This window comes from Sinocyclocheilus grahami, unplaced genomic scaffold (genome assembly GCF_001515645.1).
Source record: "Sinocyclocheilus grahami isolate Dianchi unplaced genomic scaffold, SAMN03320097.WGS_v1.1 scaffold76.1, whole genome shotgun sequence".
NCBI classification, from domain to species: Eukaryota; Metazoa; Chordata; class Actinopteri; order Cypriniformes; family Cyprinidae; genus Sinocyclocheilus; species Sinocyclocheilus grahami.
The window spans coordinates 345124-372468 of record NW_015505255.1 but is presented as its reverse complement, the minus strand read 5'-3'; the positions used below and the strand labels follow the sequence as shown (position 1 = coordinate 372468).

General features: G+C 39.2%; 1 protein-coding gene across 8 annotated transcripts in view; it reads right to left on the bottom strand.

Moving 5' to 3' along the window:
- Positions 1-27133, bottom strand: part of sox6 (SRY-box transcription factor 6) — a 136811-nt gene extending 109678 nt beyond the window's left edge. For 2 of the 8 annotated variants that reach the window (XM_016273127.1, XM_016273129.1), the window contains exons 1-2: positions 27063-27133; positions 14318-14368 (exon numbers count right to left, since the gene is read on the bottom strand). In XM_016273127.1, the coding sequence (XP_016128613.1) occupies positions 14318-14361 (44 nt within the window). In that variant the 5' untranslated portion in view covers positions 14362-14368; positions 27063-27133. Of the gene's footprint in view, positions 1-1401; positions 1766-14317; positions 14369-27062 lie in introns of those variants that run through there. The other 6 variants (XM_016273130.1, XM_016273131.1, XM_016273124.1 and 3 more) reach the window with 4 other exon arrangements.
- Between the last annotated feature and the right edge of the window lie 212 nt (positions 27134-27345).

Here is a 27345-nt window from a genome sequence, read left to right as displayed (position 1 = left end):
GAAACACTACACAAACAAACAACACTAACAAAACAAGAAAAAAAACATTCAAAATGGTAAATACAACCTGACAATTTCTGAATACGATGATTTACGTTCAGCATTTTTTTTTAACAACAGCAGCTGCTGCAGCCGTAAAGGCTGGTGAGCGTTCAATTACGGAACATAGAAGCCACTGATACTTATTTCCAAACAAATGAATATAATAATCTCACTCATTAATATTAAACATGACTGTAGAGATTGCACACACATGAACTGGTGTCCCACAGTGAGTGAGAACAAGAGTGTGAGACATACAGTGGCATGAGTTTGCATATGTGTCTTTGTGTGAGCGTCTCACTGACTGCAATTCACACAGGTGACGGCACAGACTCTCAAGGTCTTCACCTCCTATAATCAACCCTCTGTCACCTGTGAAACCTGGGCTGGAAAATTATCATCCCTGCTGTAGCTGTTTAGCACCTTCAAATGATCACCTTCCATTGTACCTGAGCAGTCTACCCATCCATGAACAATCACTTGAGACAGAAGGAAAGAATGTTGTCTCTCAGAATAAGGAGTAGTAAAATTAACAGAAAACAAGCTCTTAAAAAAAAGTGATTATTATATAAGTAAATAAATAAAATTATAATTTTGAATAATAGCAATAAAAACACAACAGTTCATTAAAATTACATAATAATTAAAATAATAATAATGAAATAAAAAATACATTATAAATAATAGGCAAATAAAAATAATAATAGTTAATACAAATAATAAAAATAATAATTATTATTATTATCATCATTATTAAAGAAATAAGTAAGAATTAAAATCTAATTTAATGGACAGGAGTGTAGCACACAGATAGTATAATAATTATATGTAATAACAGTATTGAAAATAACCAGTAATAAAAGTTAATACAAATAAAAATATTAAATTAATTAATAAACAAACAAACAATATTATTCTTATTCAAAGAAGAAATAAATAATAAAATCAAATGTAATAATTGTAGCACACTTATAGATGGTGATACTAAGACACCTCTAGACATGTGAAAAAACCTTCACTTTTAAAAGCCATCAAAACACTGTTTAAATTATAGTCCATAAATGTTAACCTCACAACCCTTCCACACATCACTCACTCCTTTACTGTCTTTCCACTGTTGCTCCGCTCCATATCCAACTCTTAAAATACAATACACAGTCAATTTACAAGGAGAACACCAAGTCAGTATTTTCTAAAAGTGCATTCTAGACATCAAGCATACCCTGAGTAAGAATTTTGCAAAGAAAGTAAAGAGAACTGTGAAAAAAATTTTTTTTTAGTTCAAACACCCTGCCACTGTGCTCACTGTGAGTGTGAGACGTGTGTGTGAATGAGTGTGTATCAGGTGTGTACACTCACATACTGTCCCCCTCAGCCTGTTTGGCCGCTCCAGTCCTTCTCTGTTCTTCACACACCACTTCAGAGCTGGATGGCATAACACTTCCTCAAATTCTGATACACACAAACACACACAAAAACACTCAAGCACAGACAGGCCGTTTGTCCCAGCCACGGCACGTCTTGTCAGAACTCATCCAACGCCACGCTGAACGGAGTACGCTCACACACACGAACGGAGCCACCGGCAGAGCAGCTGTTAAGCTCCTCCGCTCACACACACACACACACACACACACACAGCGTCTCCCTCGCACGCGTGTCTCTTTCAGTCCCCGTACGGTCACAGACGATTCCGAGACACAAGAAAAGCAGCTCGCCGTCTCTCTCCGTCCCTTGCTCGGGGTCTTACGGCGCGGCAGTTCCCAAAGTTCCTGGTGTCAGTGCTGCAGTTAAGCAAACTTTACAGCCAGTGAAGCCATCAAGCAACACAGCCTATTTGCTGAGCAACAGTGGAGCTTTGTGGTTTCCCTCACAGTTGACAGTAAGTTATGAGCCCTTTGTGAGCGCAGGGGAAGGAAAACAGAGATCGGAATTTGGCAGGAAAATATAATACAGAATTCTCCTGTCTGTGGAACCTGGATTCTTTTTTTTAACTTTCTGTTTCTTTCTCTCCCTTACTCTCTCTGTCCCTCTCTCCCTTACTCTCTCTCTGTCCCTCTCGTTTTTTTTGTGTGTGGAAACAATCAAGCATTGTTGGGGGAAAGAAAAGCAACTCTGACAGATGAAATATAGTGGGGGCCCCTTTTTGGAAAAACAGTAAACAAAGCACCATTCAGGGACAGGTCCTCTCTGTCATTTATAAAGATACTTTTCTTCAGAGCGGCCGACTTTATAGCAAAGGAGTCAACAAATCGAGTGTAAAATCTCCCACAGTCCACTGTGACAAGGACAGAAAACAGAGAGACAGAATGAAGTGAGAATGCTAAAGGTAGACAGAGGAAGGGGGCTGTATATTGCTCAGTTTCACAATAAACGTATTAGACAAGATGGAGGGTGATAGACAGGCAAAAAAAGGTTAAAATGGGGGTTGGGGGGGGCACACAAAAGTGACTAGCCAAAAAAACTTTTTTTTCAGACTAGCCAAAAACGGGGACAATGGCTAATTATGAGGGAGTAATTTTGCCGCCAGAGGACTGGAGAGAATGAATGGATGCATGAAAGGCTGAGGGCTATTCAAGCCAGTGTCAGTAAGAACTGTATGCCTACAGTCTTGAGCCTGGAGCTCATGAGGTCATCATTGGCACCCGGTGACCAGAAAAACTTGGGCTGGTACAACTGTCGTTTGGACATCTGGAATGCCGGCGCACAGTGCCCTGCTTTCTCCAGCCACTGTCCCCCTAATTCCTTTCTTTTCCAAAAATAGGAAGGGTTTTTTTTTGCGCCAGTCGCTAGTCAACCAAATTGGAAAATTTGCAACGTCTAATGAAAAGAAAAGCTGTTTTGTTCCCTTTCATTCTCATCTGTGGATGAAGAAAATCAAGGAAATACCTTCAACGCTGCACTATTCTGGATGCTTTTTGGGGTGGACAATGGTTCAGTTCGCTAGTCCCATCCCAAATTCTTAAAGTTTTTATTTTATTTTGCAACCTAAACTGCCCTTTTTATGCTTCCTCTGTCCTCCTTACAGTATTCTCTCTCCTCTCTCTAGTGTCCTCTCCTCTTTTTTTATTTAAAAAAAATTATGAAATGTATTATTTTTCACTGACATTACACATGTAAAGAAGGACAGGAAGACGGGATCAGGGAGTACCGGGAGTGGATGCCAAAAAGGCCACAATTACTGCGACACGTCATTTGGAAAATCAAAACAGGGGTAGTACGTTCGCTCCACCCAGATGAGGCCATGTAAAGATAGATGCCTGACGAATCGCAAGGGTCAGCCAGGACACATCTCGAAGATCTACGATTAAGCCTTATTATGTTGAGCCAAGTGACATTGATTGCCGATTTAAACCTCTGAAACTAATTCATTCGCCCCTGTTCAATGGAAAGCATGGGCAACAGTGTGTGGCCGTGGTGACAGGTCGGACGAAGGCGGCTGAATAAAAACCCCTGCTAAATGAACGGCTGGCACTCATGTCTGTCAGGAGGTGGTTAGAAGCTCCCCACATGACTGACAGCTGATACGAAAAAAAGAAAGAGAGAGAGAGAACAGGGAGGGTGAGAGGGAGAGTCCATCCATTGATCTGTGTAATTGCCACGAAAATCTGAGTCAGAGAGTACATGAAGGGTTGATGTTTTAGCAATGCTAAGATGGAGCGGCACAGGGAAAAAGCGGTAAAGTGAATACGAAACACGCTGAACCACGGCCTAATAAAACCAGGAGCTGACAAGCATGGTTGAACAGAAAAATGTGCAGTAGATTTGTACCCAGGCCAGAAAGCAGGCACATTACTGGATTAGCCACTGACTGATACAGAAAATGTCTCACCCGTCTGCTATTAAACCGTGTCTGACCAACTCACATACTCCCGTTTCAGATAAAACAGCACAGTAGTGTCTTAAAAATATTCTCAACAAGCTGGAAAAATATCTGACTGGAGTCTTGCAAAAAAAAAAAAAATCCTCTACGGTCAGTGACGGGCTTCCTCAACCAGTTCTAAGTAGCATTACAACGTGCTGCTCCATTCGGTAACACGATCCGCACAGCAGCCGCAAGCAGTTAGAACTTAAGTGTAGTCATGTTGACTAACACCTTCGTCTCTCTTTCTTTCCGCCCCGCTCTCCTTTTCCTGGCAGGAGCAGATGCATGCATCATGACAGGCTTTCAGAATGAAATCATTAACTAAATTGCTTTCTTTTAAAAAACCGCAAGTGTGTGACAGGGGTGGTGTGTATCTGTCTCTGGCTGCTGTCCATCGCTTTTGGGTTCGGGCTCGGCCTCTGTTGTGGTTCGCCGTCGCCACAGCCATCCCGCTCCGTGCGGCGGGGACCGGGTCCTGTGACTCGCCTGGGCCCCTGTATGAAATAATCGAGTAATCTCAACCCTGCTCCCTGAATTCACAAACCCTGCCTGCCAGCAGCACAAAGAGGCCTTTTGTGCTCCTGAATGTGTGTGTGTGTGTGTGTGTGTGCGCGTGTGTGTGTGTGTGTGTGTGTGTGTGTGTGTGTGTGTCTGTGCGTGTGTTCTCAATACTGACTGTATGGATCATCATCACTGAATCAATCAAAAACATATTAAACAAATACACATTTTGAGCTGGGCCATTCAGCAAAGGGTTTGTGGGAAGAGTGAGTGAGCAGTGAGCAAATTAACACCACTTCTGTTTGTCATCAACGCAAAGAGCAACTCGGAATGCTAACGTATTTATGAGCGAGAGCGTGGCGGTGCACGATGCACTTTTTGGTCAGAAAGAGGCTGCGAGAAAGAGAAAACTGAAAGCAAACTATAAAACAAAAGAAACTGTCCATGTGCCCTATGACAGTGAGGAGGTGAATAACCCTGGACAAAAAAAGAGACTGTCGCATCTAGTCCTTGGTAACATTGTATCTGGCACAGAGAGACTTGAATAAGCAAAGCAAACAGAGAGAAAGTAAATAGGTAGTGAAGGCCGGACAAATATTTGATAAGCGGATAGGTATTGTGGCAGTGTGGGAGGTGTGGCACAGGTCTTCCTTCCCCTCCTCCCCTTTGTCCCCTTTCCGTTTCTGCGTGCGAGGCAGCAGATGTGTCTTTCACAGCCTGCGGAGTGTGCAACCAATCCGCAAACAATAGCTAGCCACCGACAAAGGTCATCTTTCGCAATCCACACGTTATCAGAAGCTGGAAAACAGCGAGCACGCAGCTAGCCCGTGATCGGCGCACGTCGCGTGGCACCCCGGCTGTGTCTGTGTGTGTGTTTTAACCCTTCACTACAATGCTACTTGAGCCTTCTTAATAAGCCAATTACACAAGTTTAAGCCACCTCTTTGACCTCGAGTTAAACTAACAGTTGGTGTAAACAAGTGAAATCCTATTAACCTAATAATATACACGGAAGCAGGCGGCAGCAGCCAGCAGTTCAGGCGCTAAAGCTTCTCTACAGAGCCTTAACTGTAGCGAGTTTGGTCCACAGGAGCAACAGTGGCCATGAGCTTTGTGCTCCCAAACAGGGTCATAAGTTAATCCGCAGTGGTTATTAGAGTACTTGTCAGAATGGATGTGCTAATTTAGCTAGCCTGTATTAAGCCTCTCCACTTAGACGCCTAAAAACAAACACATCCTCTGCCATTACATTAATACACATTTAAGACTGGAAACTTGTAAAATGAACACTAATTAGAGTCTAAATAGACCCCATAATCCAGCAGTTACAAAGAAACAGAGAGAGTGCCTTTCCTCTCACTAGCGCTGCGGCTAACAATCTAGCATTGTGTTTGATGAGCTCATTTCATTTACTGTGGCGGCACTTAACTTTCTAACTGTTCCTCTTATGATCACAGAGGAAAAAATACAAACTTGGGGATTTATTTTTTATGAATCCAACTTCTAAGTGTTTCCTCTTGAAATCGAGAGCTGCATTATTCAGAAAAGTGCTGCATTTTAAAGGCGTCAAACAACACGTTTTATGTGGTGTTATGAAAGCATAATGCCGGCAGATGCTCCTTCTGTTTTGTTCTGATGTCACCTCCACAGCAAATGGAGACAGTTTTAGGGTAAATATTTAACAGTGGGCCATTTAGCCAGATACAATTTAAGCATGCGGAGAGTGTGTGTATGTGTACTTCTGTGTGTGTATGTGAAAACGTTCCCACTAGGAGTCATTTCTGGCGAGATGATAAATAAGTGAGATTCATAGTACTATATAGATGGCTCACACACTGTATTCTCTCATTCTAGTATGATTGTGTGTGTACGGTTTTAGCTCATTTGACTATATTGTTGTAGTGCTTGAGGCATACATGTATTCAAAACACTGTAACTGTTTTTTGATGCAACCACTACCCTCGAGTTGAGGTTCATCATGCAGTTGTGTGTTTGAGTGTTTCTACATGTTAGTGTTGTGGCAGTTCAGGAGTCTAAAGGAACAATTAATTGTAAAAAAAATTATTCTGTTATCATTTACTCACCATCATGTAATGTAGGAGTTTCTTTCTTCCGTGAAACACAAAATAGACTGTTAAGCTCCAAAAAGAACAAAAAGTACCATAAAGTAATCCATATTATATTCAAAGTCTTCTGATGACATACACTACTGTTTAAAAGTTTGGGGTAAGTTTTTTATTTATTTTTTATTAATACTTTAATTCAGCAAGGTTAAAAGTTGATATGTTTACACTGTTACTAAAAACATTTACATTTCAAATCAATGCTGTTCTTTTTAACTTTCTATTGATAAAATAATCAGAATATTAACCAGCACAAATGTTTTCAACATTGATGATAAAAGAAAATGTATTCTTGAGCACCAAATCAGCTTATTAGAATGATTTCTAAAAGATCATGTGACACAAAAGACTGGAATAAATTGAACTTTTAAATATATTAAAATAGAAAAATAGAAAAATTATTTTAAATTGTAATAATATTTCACAATATTACTGTTATTACTAGCCTTGATGAGCATAAGAGACATCTTTCAAAAACATTTAAATAATCTTACAACCCCTCATTTTTTAACTGTATTGTACAATGGATTGGTGTGAGAAAAATATATGATTTTTGAGTTGTTATTCACTGAAAGTATTCATATGAGAGACACACATGCGTGTATATATTTATTTAAGGCTTTTTAAAGCTGCTGTAAACTTTAACTGTAACTGTATGGAAAAGATCAGTATGAACATATTTCAAAACATATTTTGTGTTCCACAGAAGGAAAAAAATCTAACAGGAATGCAATAATAAACTGTCATTTCATGAAGTACCCCTTCAACATACTAGTAGCTCAAGCTCTAACTGCTCTTGACTTAAGGGGGGAAAAGGAAAAAGTTTGTGACTGACAGGTTAGTTAATTTAATGCTACCACTTCACTGGGTCTTCCACTTTTAAAACACTGAGTATCCCTTGGCCAGTTAGTGAGCTTCTGTCTGTTTCTGAGTCTCTGTGTAATGTGGTATGTCACATTATGAGCTCAGGAGTCAAGTGTAGATTACAGCACTCTGTAGCACCCTTGCTATTAAACTGTTGGGAGAGCAGCTTGACATACGCAGGGTGAGAGGAGGTGTGTTTGTGTGTGTGAGTGAATATGTAGTGGACCCAGAGGCAAAGGTTTAGAGACAGGCAACAGATTCAACAATGTTCAAGCACTTACTTTATAAATCCCCTCTCTCTCTAACCATGACACCCTTCCCCATCCGACTACCACCTATCAGACTCAGGGTTTGCATCACGGTTCCTTTAAAAGAGACCAGTCAGAGTCAGCTGGGGAAAATACCTCATGCTGAGCAATTCATAACCTCCCAGCAGAGACCTCATTGTGTATTTACAGCAAAAAAACGCTGGTCACAATGCTTCATCAGCTGACCTGGCCAGAAAGCGAGCTGTAAAACTTCATCTTATAGCACACACACACACACACACACAGGCGTACACTCAGGGAATAAAACAAAGGCACCATAACGGGACCGCATAGGTCTTAATTGAGTTCGCCCCTTTCAAGCGTGCTATTATTTCTAGCTAATGGCATCCACTGGCCCTCTCTCATTACTTGAGTGGGTCTTGAACAAGCCTCTCGTTTGATACAGTTAGAGTTAATGCACTATGAACAGATACACTGCTAGTCATCAGCGATCTGCATATTCAATAACTTCCGTAATTACAGCCGCAATTCATCAGATCCAATCTGATTGCAGAGGGGAAGAGAGAGAGAGAGTGAGCGAGGTTTGATTCCTGGAGGACACAATCTAATCACAAAACTAACATGATAATTGAAATCTAAATTGAAAGGGTTGGTGAGCCATGCACAACTGTGTCGAGGCAGAGAGAGCGGAAGTACTTGTGCCTTGTAAGCAGAAGAGAGGAATAAAAGATGCTGATGGAGGGAAAGAGAGAGAGAGAGAGAGAGAGAGAGACAGAGAGGGAGAGAGAGAGGGAAGAATGAAATGGCTGGAAGACAAGCTCAAGGATCAGTGAGTCATCACAGGCAGTTTTCTTAAGACTCATTGTGTTGGACGATGTAATGGCCAATCATGAATCGTTAGGCATGTCAAAACATATTATTGTGAGCCAAAAACAGTATCGATGTGAATGGAACATCTGAGGCAAACTCATGTTCAAGTATGTCTACTTAAGAAGATGTGAGTGCACAATACTGGGTTAAGTAAGATTTGTGTAATTATAAAGTATATATATATATATATATATATATATATATATATATACTTAAAACGTGCACTTAAAACATTTGGGTTCATTTCAGAAAAAACTATTAAAATAAATAAATTTATATTGTGAGATAAAATATTTAAAAAAAATTTTAAATGTAATATACATTTTATATTTATATTTATTTTGATGTGTGTGTGTGTGTGTAAAAGGGAATACAGTTTCATAATTAAAGTATGTTGAAAAAGCAGGGAAAATATTACCGTAGTAAAAGGTCCATTGTCAAAACATCTGTATTCCAGGTTGGCTTAACTAAGAACTGTTTTCCAAAGCAAACTGATTCTCTCAAATTAAAGATAATCATATAAAAAGTCCATTCTGATTTAGCTGAGTCAGGCTCTGTACATGATTTGCAAATCATGATCTGATGAGTCAGAAACGTCCAGGCAGAAAACAAGAGGTTCACACACAATTGTTCTGCAGGTGGGTGGGAGGGGTTCATCATGTGTTCTCATCATTTCCTTCGCTACCCCTCTTTCAACCGTCGTCATGCAAAGCAGAGAGCTTTACAATCTCTCCCATCTGCTGGGCTCCTCCTCAGCCCTCAATAACAGTTACTCAGTAATGCCAAATTCATTAACCTGTGCTGCTGTTACAGTGGCCCTGACCATAAATTAAGTTAATGTGAGCGGACATATTCCACTGCTAATAGAGGAGATAAAATGAAAGAGGGACACGGAGGGACGGAGATTGTAGATCATAAACATATTGTCCCTGACAAAAAGCCCTAATGGCTCTTTGTTCGCTTTTAACTGCATGACAAATGTTTTTTTTGAAGGACGGACAAACGGCTTGGAAAAATTACTGTACAAATAATGTAATATTAAGATATTTATATGAAATCTTTTTATTATTTTATAATAATTGTTTATTATTTATTGTGTTTATTAAATAATAATTTACTTGCGCTTCAGTATAAGCCACACTAGGCTTTTACTTAAAAGAAAAAGTAATATGATATGACAGCATTTAAAATCTGATGTCAAGTCTGTGTCAAATCTGATAAACTAGTACAATTGTGGAATGTCAGAATAATATTATTTGTGGATACGCACCTATTTATGTTGGACACTTACTATAAATACAGACAGAGGAAGAAAAAAGTTAAGTGCAGGCAGGAAAACTGCTAAGGCCATGGTTATCAGGCGAACAAAGCTCCAGGAACAAACAGATCCGTGCAGAAACCTGTCCCCTCCCTCCGTCTCTACACTACTGCACTGGGAATAGCGATGGGAATGACTGGAGGCTGTCCAAACAACCTCTGACAGCTCCTTCTAATTGGAGAAGTTATTTTCTTCCAGATTTTAGGCGTAAATCTAGTCAGTGTTTATTCAGAGTCAGTTAGGAACAAGTAGGTTTTGGCCGTGCAGCACTTTTGTTTCTGCTTGCTAAACTGCATCACTTCCCTCTGCTCCTCCCTTTCCATCTCCTTTCAAGAAGCATCGAGAGGAGCCAATCTGCAGGTCCCACACCCGTGACGGCGCCGAGCAAATGTGACACCCAAAACAAACTGCTATTGTTCGGGGAGACACCGACCTTTGCTGTCCTCGGTTTACGTGACGACCTCTCGTCTCCGCTATCCTCCCCTGGTCTTACCAAACAACTTTTACCAAAGAGCCTATTAGGCCAGAATTTCACTTTGTTGTTAAAAAAGGTCTTGTCCTTTCAGAGCTCTAGCTCTTTCGCTTCTATTTTTCAATCAAAGGTGGTGGAGGAACACAAGCCCATTGTTCGTCTCGCAGATGGAAGCTGGAGTTACTACGGCAACAGCTCTAATCCCTCTTTTTACCACCTTTCTTTATATTATTGGCCCATCAAGTGGTACCTTTTAACTCAGGAGCTGGAGGGGCCAGCGGCGACGCTCCCTCTGTCTAATTAGCTGTGATTCTTGCAGCACAGTTCATGATGAGCTAATCGAACATTTGCAAAATAATGACATACCGGGAGCAGCTATTTCTTCTCCTGAGGCCCTGCTATAAGAATAACAATAATGATTCTATTATGGAAGAGCGGACTTTAAAACGCCGCTTGGCCACCACAACAGAGAAGGTAATTGTGCTGGTGCTGTCCACACAATCAACAAGCTATTGTTGGCGACTTGAAAAATAAAGGAGCAGAGAATGGGTGCCACGGTGATTGGTCTGCTCTGCCATGCGGGGCCCATGCTGAATTGTCTGGCAAAGAAGGTCCTTGATAGAACGCTAAAAAAAAGGTTTGGATGAAGACAACTGTCTGGCTTTTCTCTTTTTTGTGTCTGGGCCTCTTTCTCTCACCGCTTAACCACCAATCCGCATTAGACCGCTGCTATTCATATAGTGAATGGGGCTGGGCCACAGAAGAACATCTTTTGGGCGCGGGAGGCTTAGATAGCCTCCATGTACTAGACCCATGAAGATCTGAGCCCGTGTTTACTCAGAATTATCTCTGTGTAGCTTGGTTTCAATAAAAAATGACCCTGCCATACTGCTTCTATACTACATTAAAGCAACGCACGAGCCTAGGTTGAAACTTTCCAGCTCAGCTGTCACTAAAATAAGGCTCATAAGCCAAATGCAAACATGTCAATGAAGTGACTGATAGCTATAAACAAAATAACTAACCATAGAGAATAATATCAATTAATCATCAGCATGCATGGCAAATGAGCGACAGTCCAGAAGCGCTGGAATCCGATTAAATCACAGCACATTAAAAACTTTTTTTTTGTGGCGTTTTTCTTCTTCTTCGTCTTTCAAATCTAGGTCAACGTGGGACTGAAGGTTTGAGTAAAATCTGAAACGAGTTTTTGAGAGCGATGAATTCAGTTAGTCATTTGAATCCTCATGTGCTGACTGGTGTGAGAACGGCTCTTTGTTCACGCGAGCAGAGGCCGAGGGGAGAGGGAATGCTAAGTGGGCCCCCTTTGCCTAGTCAACCTTCAGTGTGCTTCATTTATCTTCATCTTGTTAGAGTAAATTAATTAACAATCTAGCTGTTACTCACTTTCTCCTTTCATTACATCAAATAATGGCAGAGATGGAGGAGGAGGTCCTCTCCTCTGGGATTAGCCTAGAACTGCTGGAGACATCTCTCTCTTACACTTTTCCTCACACTGTTTCTCCCTCCCTCACTCTTTCTGTAACCCAACCTTATGCCAAACTTCTCAGTTATCAATTCTTTGATATGACCAAACAAAAAAGTCACTGTGCATTATGCAAATCAATGAAAATTAATAATTTGATTGTGCTTCTTTTAAAAATTCATCTCCAAAAGAAAACCGAGCCTTAACTGTTCACTGTTTTCATTGTCAATGTAAAAACATCACTGTTTATATATATATATATATATATATATATATATATATATATATATATATATATATATATATATATATATATATAATGAGGAATATATATATAAAATAAAATAATCCTCATAATAATTCACCTGACTGAATTAATTCAAATTTCCAAGATGACTATATTAAACACATTTGAATAAGGATTGGTTGGCAGAGTCTCACTCTGACTATTGGTACAGTACACATTATTACAAACTAGAGATCATTACTAGAAAGTCATTTTCTGTTCTCAGCTTTCATGCTATAACAACAAAAAAAAGACATTGTGAGTAATTTCTGATCTCTTGGGGGGGAAATATCATTCTGGTCTATATTAGCTTATGTATGTTCATCTGCAAAATGTCTCTCCACTATCACATTACTTTCTAATGAGACAGGAAGTGCACTGAGAACATGCATTTAATGCATTTTACAGTATGCATTTATTTCAGTTTAATCATGTGATTACTCCAAAAAAGAATGAAGGGAAAACATATCCTTTTGGGTGAACTTAAAAGGGAGTGATCTATATTTCAGCACACTTCCTTGGTAAAGGTTTGAACACATTGGAGAATTAGAGAGGAAGTGATAAGGTGTCTCTGACCTGTCTCAAACCCGTACCTCCCCTCTATATTTAGTTATTCTCCTGCAACAGGTGGCAGCAGTCAAACACAATCCTCCATATTGTACATTACAGGACGAAGGCAGGCAGATAAAAGCATTGTGCTGACAATAATCCAGCATGCTCTACCAGATCCTGCTGCCAACGGCAATATAAGTGGGTCAACATGTCTGCCAACAAATTCATCAGCTGCACGAATGCCTGAATGACAACAGAAAACTATTACAATACAATAATTTGAAGTTTCTTCACAGATTATCTAACTGGAGTAAATCAATAAAGTATGCATGCTTTTCTGCCTCAGACTGTCCTAAGAGCATGTGATCGCTCACAAATGCACTGAAAAACTCTTGTCTCGGGTCAAATCCTGCAGCCTTTTCATGTGGATATGCAGAATGATCAGAGATAGTCTATTCTGCTCCTTTAGTTACCTTTTAAATGACTTAAGTGGAGGTGTCACTACACTGAAAAAATAATGGTGTAGGATTTCCTTTGAAACAAGTTTCATTTAGAAATTACTAATAAATTTCACAAATATTACAAGTAAAACATTCAATTAAACATGAAATTTTTAAGTAGAAGAACTAAAAAATTTTCTTGTAAAACATTTTTTTAAATATTGGACTGTGCTGCATATACAATAAAAAAAATCAATATTCAATAGAAATTAAGAAAATACAGTGGCTTCAAAATGTATTTTGCATTTTGTTTTATTTTAAAAAGTGTAACAAGGACACCTTAAAATAAAGTGTTACCAACGCTTTTTTTTTACATCTTAAATTCAAATGAATAGCTATTAAAATAAATGTATAGCTATTAAAAAACTGAAAATCAAATATCATTAATTACTAAATAGCATTCATTCTTTTTACGTATTCTGACAGCTTGGAAAGAGAATGAAAAATATTATGAATTTAATCAAACAAATGACCTTTTGAAAAAGAAATCAAAGGGGATTCATTAGCTTTAGCAAAGTTTGGCTGACAGCAGCTTTGAAAGGCAGATGTTGCTGCTGCTGTTTTTAATGAGAGATCACTAATTAGGGTTGCTAGCAATTCAAGTGTGGGGAAGGTGCTTTGCACAGAGAGAGAACAGCCAATGGCTAACACACTCGCTGTTATTTACTTCCTCTGTGCAATGACACACAGCACAAATTCTTAATTAGAATCACAGGAAGGGGATGGGGTAATGGCATCCTTACTCGTTTTGACTGCAGTTATAACACAAACACACAAAACAGGAAATGGTGAGAATCACAAATCAAGCACCGCCCCATTTGCGACCCGACCGATCAGTGAGATGGGACTGAGGGGAAGGTGACAGACATGTGCATGCAGTATGGGGGGTGAAACCTGTCTATCACTCGCTGACTGACAGGGGCTGGGATGGGCGGCACAGGGTGTATGAAGGGAGGAAAGTCTGATTATCTGCAGGACGGGAGTGTGAAGAAGATGCATTTCGGAGTTAAAACTTGCACACATACACACAAACAAACACAGACGGATACAACACATCATCCCATAAGTTGGCTAATGCTAGGTGGTGTGATATCGGAGCTGTGAAAGGACAGATGAATTCAGCCCCCCGGACCCCCTGTGGCAACGACAGAAAAACTAAAGCAACTAACCTCAGTAAAAAGCTGCTACGCAGAAAGCCCTCCATGTTCAGCATTTGGGTTCTGTAGCAGGAGAAATACACAGAGAGCCATTGTAACTGAGCGAGCACAAGTTAGCATGGCAACTTTAAAACAGTAACAGAGGGGAGAAAACAGACAAAACCACCAACACATCCTCGACTGTCCCTGAAACATTTTTATCTTCCAAACCAAACGCAAGAACAAAGATGTAACACTCCCCACAGCTCCACTAATAGCTTTTCATCCATCTTTTCGGAGAAACAGACATTTGTCATTAGCGTACATGGTTTTCCAATCCCGTTTTTGATGATATGTTATCGTATGACAGTGGTTCCTGGGCACTGCTCCTCCCAAAGCAGCGTGTGGTGGTCCAGCTGTGGACCATGTGTGGCGGGGCCGCGGCGGCTTCTAGGAGCTGGACCACAGGGGCCCACACGGGGCCAACTCTGAGCCAATGCTGGGCCGCGCATCCACGGGGAGGCGGGAGGATGTGGTCATGATATCACCACGTGCAGAGGCTGCTCTAAAAGTCTAATGCCGCAAATTTGGGAGCACATGTTTGGAAATTGTCTCCAAAGGGTTTCCATTAGTCTCAGTTTTTGGTCTTTACAAGACATACATACATATATGACTTATAAAGATCAAGTGTCTGTTTGTATAGTAAAATAAACTGTCGGACAAAAGACAATGTAAAGAATGTAATGAAAAACAGAACACTTCAATAATAAAAATATTGTTTTTTATCTTTATATAAAAAAATGTAACTGTAAAATTAAATGTCACGTACTACATAGACATACATATATAGGTATCTGTCATATTTATTTAACTACTGCTTTATATATTTATTTTTTAGAAAATTTTTATTAGTTTAAGCTAAATAAATATAGAGATGCAGACTACAAGTAATTCTAAATTAATTCTAAAGCTAAATTAATAAGACCACGTCTTACGTCACTAGGGTATATTTGTAGCAATAACCAAAAATACATTGTATGGGTCAAAATTATAGATTTTTCTTTTATGCCAAAAATCATTAGGATATTAAGTAAAGATCATGTTCCATGAAGATATTTAGTAAATTTCCTAACGTAAATATATAAAAACTTAATTTTTGATTAGTAATATGCATTGCTAAGAACTTCATTTGGACAACTTTAAAGGCGATTTTCTCAATATTTCAAAATCGAATCGAAAATTTTACTCTTATGACTAGGGTTGGGTACCGGAACCCGGTACCAATATGGCACCGGTACCTATGTAACCGGTATGTACTAGAACTGAATCCGAACACAGACTTCGGTGCCTCATTTCGGTGCCATGCCTGAGCGATCGATTGAAATATTTGTCCTCAGGTTCTTCGAAACAGACGTAAGAAGCATCATCACTGGCACCGCACGTGAAAAATAATTTCCCGACTGAGAAAATGCACATGAACTCAAGGCGGAAAGCTAAACATGCTTAAATTAAAATGCCTAAAGCTAAACCTCCCTTGTATTCACATTTCTAAACCTGTTGTCCAACAAAAGAGAGCATTATAACCTTTTTACTCCACAACACCAGTCAAATGCTTCCTTTTGTGATCTGGCAGAAAATATGTTCCATATGCTATTTTAAAAAGAATACATTGATTAGCAATAGATTATAAATTAGGGTGACCATACGTCCTCTTTTCCCCGGACATGTCCTCTTTTTGGACTGACAAAAATGCGTCCGGCCGGGATTTCTTAATTGCCCAAAAGGTCCGGGATTCGGCTGTTTTCTTAATCCCGCTCTCACTGAATCTCTGACCATTTCTGCCTGCTCCCGCAACATGTGTTCGCTCCCGCGATTTTCGTGTCCACTTCTTTAAACATTCTAATATTGTATATAATTTTGGCGCATCAGGGAGCCACTCTCGGGATGCGGTGTATTTAAATATTTTTGAATGAGCGTTTGCGCTGTTTACTTTCACTTTCGATTTCGCAATCACACGCACTCTGTGTAAAGGGAGCACATCTTACAAGATCAGATATTTGTCAATGAGCTCAGAATCTGTTGAGCGTATACTCCAGCATGGTCTTGTCAGTCATCTCTCCTTATTCTCGACCTGTGATCAGTCAAAGCTGACTCCCGTAACTCTTGTTGGATGCAGGGTTGCCAAGTCCGTGTTTTTTCCACCGAATTGGGCTACTTTTAAACTGTTTCCATGGGTTGATTTTCAAAAGTGGGTTAAAGGTTTGAAATATTGCATAAATTACATTTGACTGAAATGCTTGTATTGAAACATTTTGCATTCTACCTATGATAAAACTTTCATGAACTTCTACATTAACTGTTCCATCCTGGTGGAATGACCTGCCCAGCTCAATCCAAGAGTCCTTAATATTTTCAAGTAGCGGCTGAAAACACATCTCTTTCATCTTCATTTGACCCTCTAACTCTAAGCACTCTCTATTCTAATGCTACTTCTAATTTATCTGCTTGTTTTTTTTATTAAAAAACTTGACCCTCTAACATTTGCACTCTCTATTCTATTTCTATTCTAACTACTTGTTTTATTTATAAAGAAAGAAGAGCCTCTAGCATTCTCTATTCTTTCCACTTATTTTTTATTCATTATAAATAATGATATTCTAACACTAGCATTATCTGTTCTATTGAATTGTTTTATTTTTATTTAAAAATGACCCTCTAACACTAGCTTTCCCTATTCATTTTCTATACTTTCTACTTGTTTTCTTTTTATTTATTATAAAAACTAAATAAGCAAACAAAACAAAAAAAAAAAACTTGCTACGTATACTGTTAGGTGAAGCCCCGCCCACGAACCCCGCCAATCTATCATTTTTTGGGGGAATTTTTATTATTTATTTTTTTTAATAAGTATCGATTTGGCACCGGTATCGAAAAAAAACCAAACGATACCCAACACTACTTATGACTGGTTTTGTGGTCCAGGGTCGCATATTATTTATATAATGAATTGCAATTAATAAAATAATACAATCTACCTCAAATAGATATATGTAGTTTGTGTGTGTGTGTGTGTGTGTGTGTGTGTGTATATACATGGCACCCAGTGAAGCTCTACAATATAAGTTCCAAATCTGTATCAGGTCTTTTACTTTTGGTCCCTTCTGGAGCTACAACCAGAGATGATGCATTTCCAGAGCTGTTTTTTTTTTTTCTTTTTATTTATTATAAAAACTAAATAAGCAAACAAAACAAACAAAAAAAACTTGCTACGTATACTGTTAGGTGAAGCCCCGCCCACGAACCCCGCCAATCTATCATTTTTTGGGGGAATTTTTATTATTTATTTTTTTTAATAAGTATCGATTTGGCACCGGTATCGAAAAAAAACCAAACGATACCCAACCCTACTTATGACTGGTTTTGTGGTCCAGGGTCGCATATTATTTATATAATGAATTGCAATTAATAAAATAATACAATCTACCTCAAATAGATATATGTAGTTTGTGTGTGTGTGTGTGTGTGTGTGTGTGTGTGTGTATATACATGGCACCCAGTGAAGCTCTACAATATAAGTTCCAAATCTGTATCAGGTCTTTTACTTTTGGTCCCTTCTGGAGCTACAACCAGAGATGATGCATTTCCAGAGCTGTTTTTTTTTTAAATGCAATCCTGCAGAACGGGAATTCATCAAGTGCTGAAACTAATTAGCGATTTCTCTCGTGCTCTAACACCCCACTCCCTCTCTCACATCATCATCATCATAAATAAGAGACACATCAGAGTCAAAAGACATCCATTCTTCTGCCTCCTAAATGCTTTCGCTTTCAATGACATGGGTGTAATTTGCCCATGGTTCTCCCCTCCCTTCATCCTCTCTCTCTCTCTTTTTCTCGATGGCGAGTTATGCTGCTGTGGACGGGTAGACACAAAGCCACTGAGAGAATGGAAAGAGTGAGATCAGAGAACCCCAAGGACACTGCGCCTTTCAGGCCGGCCAGCACTTAGCAAGCCAGAGGACCCGTAAGACCGTCGAGACTTTTCTCACAGTCAGGTGTCTGGGGGCTTTTGGGGGATGGGAAAGGAGTGTTTTCAGCCATGGGCGCTCTGCTCACATAATACCCAAGTGCTGCCACAGCAGTGACAACGCGAGAAAACAACAGTAAAAACGCAACAGAGGCAATCAAGCGTGTCTCCTCACCATTCCGAGAGAGTGTTAAAACACACACGACACTCTCGCACACCCTCCTCTCACACTCTCTCTCTCTCTCTCTCTCCAACTCTTGCTTTTGTTAGGGGGGTAGCTAGAAGACAGCAAAAACACACGCATGCTGACAGCGTCTGTCTCTGAGCAAAGAGAGAAGAGAGATTAGATTTAAGTGTTGTTTGATTGTCAGGTCTGTTTATTCTGCTTAAAATATGCTAAATAAAACAGAGTGAGGAATATGCGATATGTATCTAGATTGACTAGTTAGAATAACACTCTATAAATGTCAAGTGAGATCTCTGGCACAATACAGAATAACTTGCCAACATGGTCAAAGAAACTTAAGACTTTTCTATTTAGTTTCAATTCTATTCACTTTTAATTCACTTCATGGCTAAATCACATACAAATGTGCTCAGGTCTCATTGTACCCAAAAAACAAAAGAAAAAAAAATTATTATTATTATCATCATCATTATTAAATAATTAATTAATCTAATTTCTCTCTTTTTTGGTATTTATGTGTTATGAAATAATGCCACAATGATTATAAAAGAGGCTTCATTTCTTTAAGCAAAATTAAATTTATAATAAAAATTAAAAAGCTAAATTATTATTACAATTATTAATAGCATTCAATTTATTATTATTATTATTAATTTCAAATTAATTATTTTATAATTTAAAAATACTTTTAAATAATGGATAATAATTATAAAAGCAAAATAGAACTAGGAGACCACTCTGTGCAGTAATACCTAGTTCTGTCTTATATAAAGTGAGACATTATCACTGAAACAGTAGCATTCAAGTGATTCATTTCTCTGTCTCTCCCTCAGTTTTTTACCCTTTGGCTGCTGTGTTACCTCAGCCTTCTCCTGCAGTTGAAAAAAATAACTCAGTGCAGAAATTGAGACAACTAGGATCCCTGTGTGAGGATTTAGCTGTGGTTTACAGGCCGAGCCGAGGAAAACGTGACTGAGCCACACAGTATTGTCTCAGCATATCGAAAAGAAATAAATAAACAGAGTAAAGCGAGGCTTAAATTTAGAACAGAACATGTTTCAAGGGCAACGGATTGTTGAATGAAAAACAGCGAAGATCAACATCAGCGTTAAAAGTTGCGCTCCATGCGCCTTTTTCTCCGAAGAGCCCGAGACCTGCCAAGAACCGCTTCTGCCCAAGTGAAGTCTCCCACCATCTGTAACAAATGTGCTCTATTAAAACAGTACCATATGGACAACAAGCCCTCGCTATTAACACGGCTTCTGTACGGCCCCCCTCGCTAACGCAGTGCACATTTCAAACTTTCAGTCAAATTGACTGGCTGAATTAATGTAGTCCTATAGAGAGTGGGTGGGCTCGCGCACAGAGATGGAGATCCCAGCAATGCCGTGACTAAACTTATCCTACATACTACCACAGAACTGATCTATAGATGTTCTCCAGACAGCAGGAGGGGAACTGAGAGCCAGACATATTCATTCAGGACAGGAAAAAACATCTTGCTACATCTTCATTCACAAGAAAAGCTCACAAACCAGATTAACAGCTAAAGTCTTGAGGTTACAAAATTGAATGAAGTACCCAAAATGAATCATTTATTCCATGAAGAAGATGACCACGACTTCCTCTCAGCATGTCAAGCTGGCACTGATTAAATGCTGAGGGTGTGGGATGTGTTAATGCGACGCCGTGGCGCCCCTCCTCAGCGAATCAGAGCAAGGCAGACTCAGCGCGACCACACCCACAGACTATAAAGCTCTTCTATTCTTCAGCGCACATGACGTCATCATTTGGAGGTCTTCTTTTGTAACACACACACAAACAGAACACACACCAAATCAATTAGGCCTTTGTGGACTTAACCCGACCCAAAGGTTCACTCAGTGTTTAAGGCCTTGTGACGGGAAAAATAGACAAACAGAAACTATTCATAATTAAATGAATCGGGGGAAAAAGTAATGAAAAAATAATGAAAAGGGGGGATATTTTTCCTCAGAATGCTGCTCGCTTACAGGTATTAGAGGACAACATGATGTGAAACACACTTTGTGTTTTTACTCATTCAATAAACTGTTTCTGGACTGGTAACACAGTAATACTAATCAGAAGCTACCGTGACATCCCTGTGCTCTGGCAAAAGGTGTAAAATGAAATGATGACATGTGCCAATAATAACGGCCCACAGAGTCATGTGATCTCCCAGTGCAATAGGGAAGGTTTAATTGAGGATGTAATAGGGAGTTTAGCCTTTTGTGTCAACCTAGCCTTGGCCACACATGACAAAATGTGTGAATGTGTGTGTGTGTGTGTGTGTGTGTGTGTGTGTGTGTGTGTGTGTGTGTGTGTGTGTGTGTGTGTGTGAGAGAGAGAGCGAGAGAGAGTTTTTGTGGCAAAATAAATAAATGATTACATATATTAATAATAATATTAATAATAATGAATCATATTATTTACTTTATTATTTATTTATTAGACAAATAATAGCAATATAGATTATTATATATACTGTATACAATGTATACTGTATATAATGCATTTTATTGAGACATATACATATAATAAATACATTTTATAAAAATAATAAAAATATTTAAAATAAAATTTCATTTTAATATAAATACTGTAAAATTCTGAGATTATTGCCTATTGGAACAACTACGCATGTCTTCCATTCAAAAACAACAATATTTATTAACTCTTTTCTGTAACTCAGCTGGTGTATCTAGTGCTAGCAACACCTAAATTGTGAGTTAATTTCCCAGTGGAAACTGTTATGTACACCTGTATAAAAGTATCTGCTAAATGCATAAATTCACTACAGAGAAGAAGCATAACAAGCTTAGACAAAAAAGACCAAAACAGATTCTATAGCAAAGCGAAAACACTATATTTTGAAGTGACTGGTGACAGTCTAATTAAATTAGTATTTCATCTGCTCTCATCTGAGCCACGAAAAGGTGTGAAAAGGTTTTGACAGTGCTGGGAACGGGAGAAAAAAAACCCCTCTGTCCACAGATCCAAACACGTCTCACGGGTGTCCTCCTGTCACACGTGTGCACACACCTCCAAACGGCACCACAAAAGAAGACGTGACAGAGAGGGGCTTCCTCCGCCCCGCACCACAGCCCACCGATTAAATACACTCTTGCTAACAGCACCGGTGTCCCATCCTTTAGTCTCAGGCCCCCTCGCTCATCCACCCTGAGGAGTAGTGAATTAATTTGTGAGAAGCAACCCAACATTAGGAAGGTGTGTTGAAAGGTGTCTGCTCATGTTTCAAATTAAACGCACTGCTGGTCAGCATTAGCACCTAGATGCCCGTCGAGGCTGCGCGCCTACCTCTGACACTTATCCGGGAGAGAGAGAGAGAGAGAGAGAGAGAAACTGGATTTGCCTGTTCACACTAGAATAATTAGAACATGTCAGGAAGAATTAATTTCCTCATTTTTCAAAAGGATACACAGAAATTACCATGTTATTATATGACAGGGTCCCTGGGAGGATTGTATTAAATTTGATTTCCAGCGCAGCCCACACAACAAATTAAAGTCATAAATAAGATGGAAAGAAGCGGGGCACAGAGCATATGTTTATGGCAATGAGTGAAGCCAGGGGACCAGAAAGAACTATCTTCATTTCATTTTATTTAAATCAGGCCGACACTCTGTGTCTGAATGACAGCGCTTGCTAATGAGGGCTCAGGGTCTCTTTTATATTAGCAAAGAGAAACAGCCACTTAGTGGGTTAGACGCCGTGCACCTTTCCTCTACAACTCAACCGGCTGAGCATCTGCCTCCCCTAATGGACACATTACCATGTGCTTACAAACTTACAAGGCCTGCAAAAGGTGAGGTCTCTCCTAACTTACATCTGCACAACAAATCAATTAAGCCTAGGAAGCGGTTCCTCGTTTCACAGGTTTTTTTTCCTCGCTGCTTTACGCTTCATTTGATGTTTGGGCTAGTTGAAGGAGACGGAACAAAGTTAAACAAGTTAAAATGTAACAATGTTAAACTACTTTCAAGTGCGCCGTTCATTCGTTGCATGTGAGATGTGAAATTCTATAAAGGCTGCTATGTTGTTTAGCGAAAGACGTAGCACAAATTAAATAATGAAACTCAAAAATAACGACAGGAGTAACTCAAGGTGAATCATATTTTCATCTCTCTGTCTCACTAAGCGTTTGGGTGGGCATTGCACTTGTGAATGAAAGCATGTGGGAGACTCTACCCCATTATATGAAGCAGAGAAGCAGAAGTGCTAATTATATTCCTACGAGTCAAGTGGTAATCAGATAGCCTCAGATTCATGGGCATGTTTTATGTGTACGGATGACCTCAGCAGTGTCTGCCTTTCCAATCTACATGGGCTAAAATAAACTGATTTCTTTAACAAGTCACTCAACTATTCTCATCTAAAAATATTCCCCTTATTACAGGGAGACATATTCGTGCTTTGTGGATCCCCAACCAAAAAATACGTCAAGATACGTCAATGAGATAAACCCAACAATGATATGCGGACGGTCTCTAATAAAGTTGGAGAAGTTGCTGTGAGTCCAAAACATCAGAACAAGCCGTCTTTTCAGATATGCTTCATGCAGGTGGCTGGCAAATACAAAATAGCAAGATGCCTTTATATATTCAATATAATTAGCAGAAAATGTGTAAAAAAAAAAAGAGTGTGGATAGTTTACAAATGCAACTAAAAAAAAGACATAATGCATAGTTTTGTGTTTATTACCTTTATCATAATCAAGGTTATAAGGAATTTCTGTGAAAAAAAAAAAAGTTAATTTAGTTAATTATTTTTTATAATTATTATTAAATATTTGTATGCATATGTACAACAACAGTTAAAAATAAATCATATATTTCTTTAAATAGGACATTTATAAATTTATTATATTTATTTTTATAATTTATATTTATTTATATAAATGTTGTCATGTATGCCAAAAATTCATTATTAACCACACTTATAGTTTTTGTGCTAAATGATTAATTATTGTCAAAGTTTCCCTCTCGTTAAGTGCTTTATGACTTCTACATTTCCACCTTTCCTACTGGGGAAAATGCACTGTAAATCTTTGATAAGGTGTATTAGCTTATTACAATCGCGCTGAGGCAGTGGAATACAGAGAGAAGGAAACTCTCTGGGAATGGGCATCATTAGAGCCAAGCGCTCCCCAGGGCCCCACAAACTTTAAATAATTTGCAAATCAATTAACTGGCAACTCTCAACATAACAAGGATTTCACACCCCAGGGTCAGGGCACATTATCAGCTCTGGAGGATTCATGGCATTTTGGGAGAAAAGTTCATGGTTGGAATCATTAATTCATTTTACAGGACTTTTAGTTATGCATTACTCTGCCCAGCTGTGGAAGCCAGGAGATTAATGACATGTTCCTCGGTAAGACTATGGCCATACATAGCTAATAAGAGAATGCCTTTTTACCTTGGTTACTGTCTTTACCTTAAGACCAGGGAAGACTGCCAAGTTTATATTATGTATAATTCTTCTGAAAATTAGATAAAGCACATCCAGCCATCAAAAGGACGATATATTGAATAAACCTTGGCAGAGGCCACTGCCCCAGTCATGACAGCGTGTTGCTGGGATGTTAGGTCACAGCGGGGTGATTGAAGACCACTGAAAATCTCATGCTCCAGATGATCAATGGTTCTCAGATGAAGTCAGACTGGTCTGCTAGACTACACCAGCTGAATGTAGCACAAATAAACAGAGTTTATTTAATGTGAAAGACCTATCCCTTACGACCCTGTGGATTGAGAGGCCACACCTTTATGCGTGCAGAAATATAAGCACCGAGCCAGAATATGATGCTTTTAGCATCACCTCATGAGAACTAATAAGAAAACGAATGGATACCGTGCCCTAAATACTTCAGCGAGGACCTCAACCATCGCAGATGTCTGAAGACCTTAGGACTTCCTTTCATGAGAATAATTCAATTTCCAACAATTAAATCTTATTCTAAATTCACACTGATTACATTTTATGTTCTATCGGGCGGAAAGAAGAGAACGAATATTTTTTCCCCCGATGGGGCTGATGAGATTAAAATGCCAAACCCTATTGAACAACCTCTCTGACAACAATCAAGAAGAGGGTCAGTGAAGAACTGTAGCTGGAGAGAGACTGTTAATAGATGGGAAAATAACCACCCAAAGGTTATTCATTTTCATTAGGGGTCCAGGAGAGCTGTTTATTTAATTTTTTTAACAGAAAATCATTCCTGGAGACACCGGCCCCACAGAGACATCAACAGCGAGACACGGCAAATGCAAAATGAAGGAAGGCTCCGGCAGCTTTATTAGATGAATGGCACACTCTGACAAAGAGTGTATTCTGCCTGTTCAAACAGATGCCATCGCCTCTTCCTCAGGTGTTTTCAAATGACTTTGCGCAGGAGTGATTAAACGCCGGGCGCATGCGAGCCGCACGTTCGCCCAAATTACTTACTGCCTCATTTTGTGATTAATTAAACATGCAGATTAAAGTTGCAAAGAAATTTAGATTAATAGGTGTGTTAGGTCTCATAGGTCTGGTAAGCATCAGAGCATTAGAGAAAGAACGTTGGATGGGTTGATTTCTTCTCTCCCTCATGCTTAAACAGCGTGAAAACTGTGAAATGGAAAAAAAAAAAAACACTGGACAAATACAAATTTTTTACACATGTTGACAGCTTTAAAATAATGTATCTCTCGCTGAAATCTTGGCCTTCACGCCAGTTGCACTTAAATGCAAAAGTATTTTGCATTAAAATGACTGAAATATGTTTTGAATTTCCTTTCAGATCGTCAGTTTATAGTTTAAGTTGCTTAAAACTACTTACTGTTTATTTATTTATTATATATAAGATTTTGGTCCTGCCTAACCTTAAATGGCTATGCTTTAAATTACTACAAAACAAATTCTCAATAAAGTTTTCTATACGGAAAAATAAAATGCTGGCTCTGCCGTAAGTGTTCACTCTCACCCACCCACATACACACACTCGCACCGGTCTAAATGCTGACACGACGCCAACCTGATGTACAGTACAAGGCTTACACTGTTACCCTCAGTGCTGGAGCGATGCCAGCGTATAGGCCTGATGTTTACTGTTCTAACTCAAGTGGTCCTTTCACCTTCATTCAGCCTAACAATCAGCGTTTCATTCCCTAAATAGAGACCTGACCCTGTGACATATCAATGTTAATATCTGTGTTCACAAGACCTGGAATGATACAGGCCGCAGCTGTTCTGTAGTGATGGCTGTACGACACAGATCATGCATCTTTATCCTGAATGGCAAGACAAAAACCACAGCGGAAATTGACGTTTTAAACATCACAGACACCAAGACAACATCATGCCTGTCAAGCAGGGGTTAATCTGAGAGTCATCGAGAGTGGTATCATAATTGTTCCCAGCTCAATTTTCCAATAATATTTCAAGCCTCCATTTATGACTCTTCCCTCCAGAGTTAGAAGCTGGGCAGACAAAAGCTGTGATCACTCACGGCCCCTTTGTTATTTCTCCATTCAGCTGACCTCACCGATCTGCCTCTCTTTCCTCTGACAGCCATTCAGAGCCGACTTAACACGCCGGCGACACACACTACAACCGCAGCTAAAATAAAAAGTGCCTGGCCCGGTGTAATAGAGCGTATTGATCTGAGCCGAAGACACTGTTTGACTTGAAATCATGGGGATAAAGCTGCTGCATTAGCGTGCGGCCCTGAACTTTGAGCTGGAATATGCCATTCTCAGTGGCCTAATTATGCAGGGCCAACAGTGGGGCTTTCTGCACACTAATATAACTCTGTCCTGCAACTCATATCGAAATGACATTTGAAAAAAGATTAATATGAACTTAACTTTCAGGAAGCTTGTTTGCTCAACATTACCAGGAGCAACACTTTGCCAGATATGATCTTTATTACTATGCTGGAAAGAGAAAACTCCCATTTAAGACATATTGTGGCAGAAAACTGCAGCCGTATATTGACTGTTTACTAAGACCCTGTCTGTGTTTCTTTAAAAGAGGCTCTTTCTTCATTGCTGTGAATGCTCTTATTGAGGGCAACTGGCAGCCTGAAAGTACCAATAACATAGTTGGTATTAGCATAGAGAATAGATTCACTCTATACGCACCGATGGAAGCGTGTGTTTGGGGGGAATGTAGAGTTAGGTGCTAACAAGCAAATCAGTTTTCAAATGACTACTTTATGCCTTTTAAAAGTAATAAAAAGACTATAATCTACATAAAATCATTAATATGTGGCATTTTATATCTTTTTCAAGCAATTTTAGTTCTAGGAAAGTGACGCAGAACAAAACAACACACTCATCATTGTAATCATTTGTGTAAGGCCACCCTTTCCTGTGTTGATGAAGCATGTACAGTGGTTTCATGAGTTAAAAATCATAGCAAACAGACATAAAGGGGTAAGACAGCAGCAATCATGGGGGGGAAAAACGGTGTTAATGGAGCAGTGATACAAAAGTGATGTTGGACAAGATGTATAAACCAAAATATACAGTTTGTACTTACATAAACAGAAAGACTTTATCCCCAGCTCCCAAAGATCACTGGTGAGTTGATTTTGAATTCATGAAAATGACCTACAATAGAACAAAAATAAATGCGTTTAAGTCTACATGGCTTCTTTAAATATGCGTACATATCAGTGTTCGGCAAAACTCAGAATTGGCTTCCTTTTAATGTAAAATTATTTACTGTCACTTTTAAATCAATGTAATGCATCCTTGCAGAATAAAATCATTCATTTATTTAAAAAAAGAGTAAAAACTAGGCAGAAGAACAGAAAATGGTG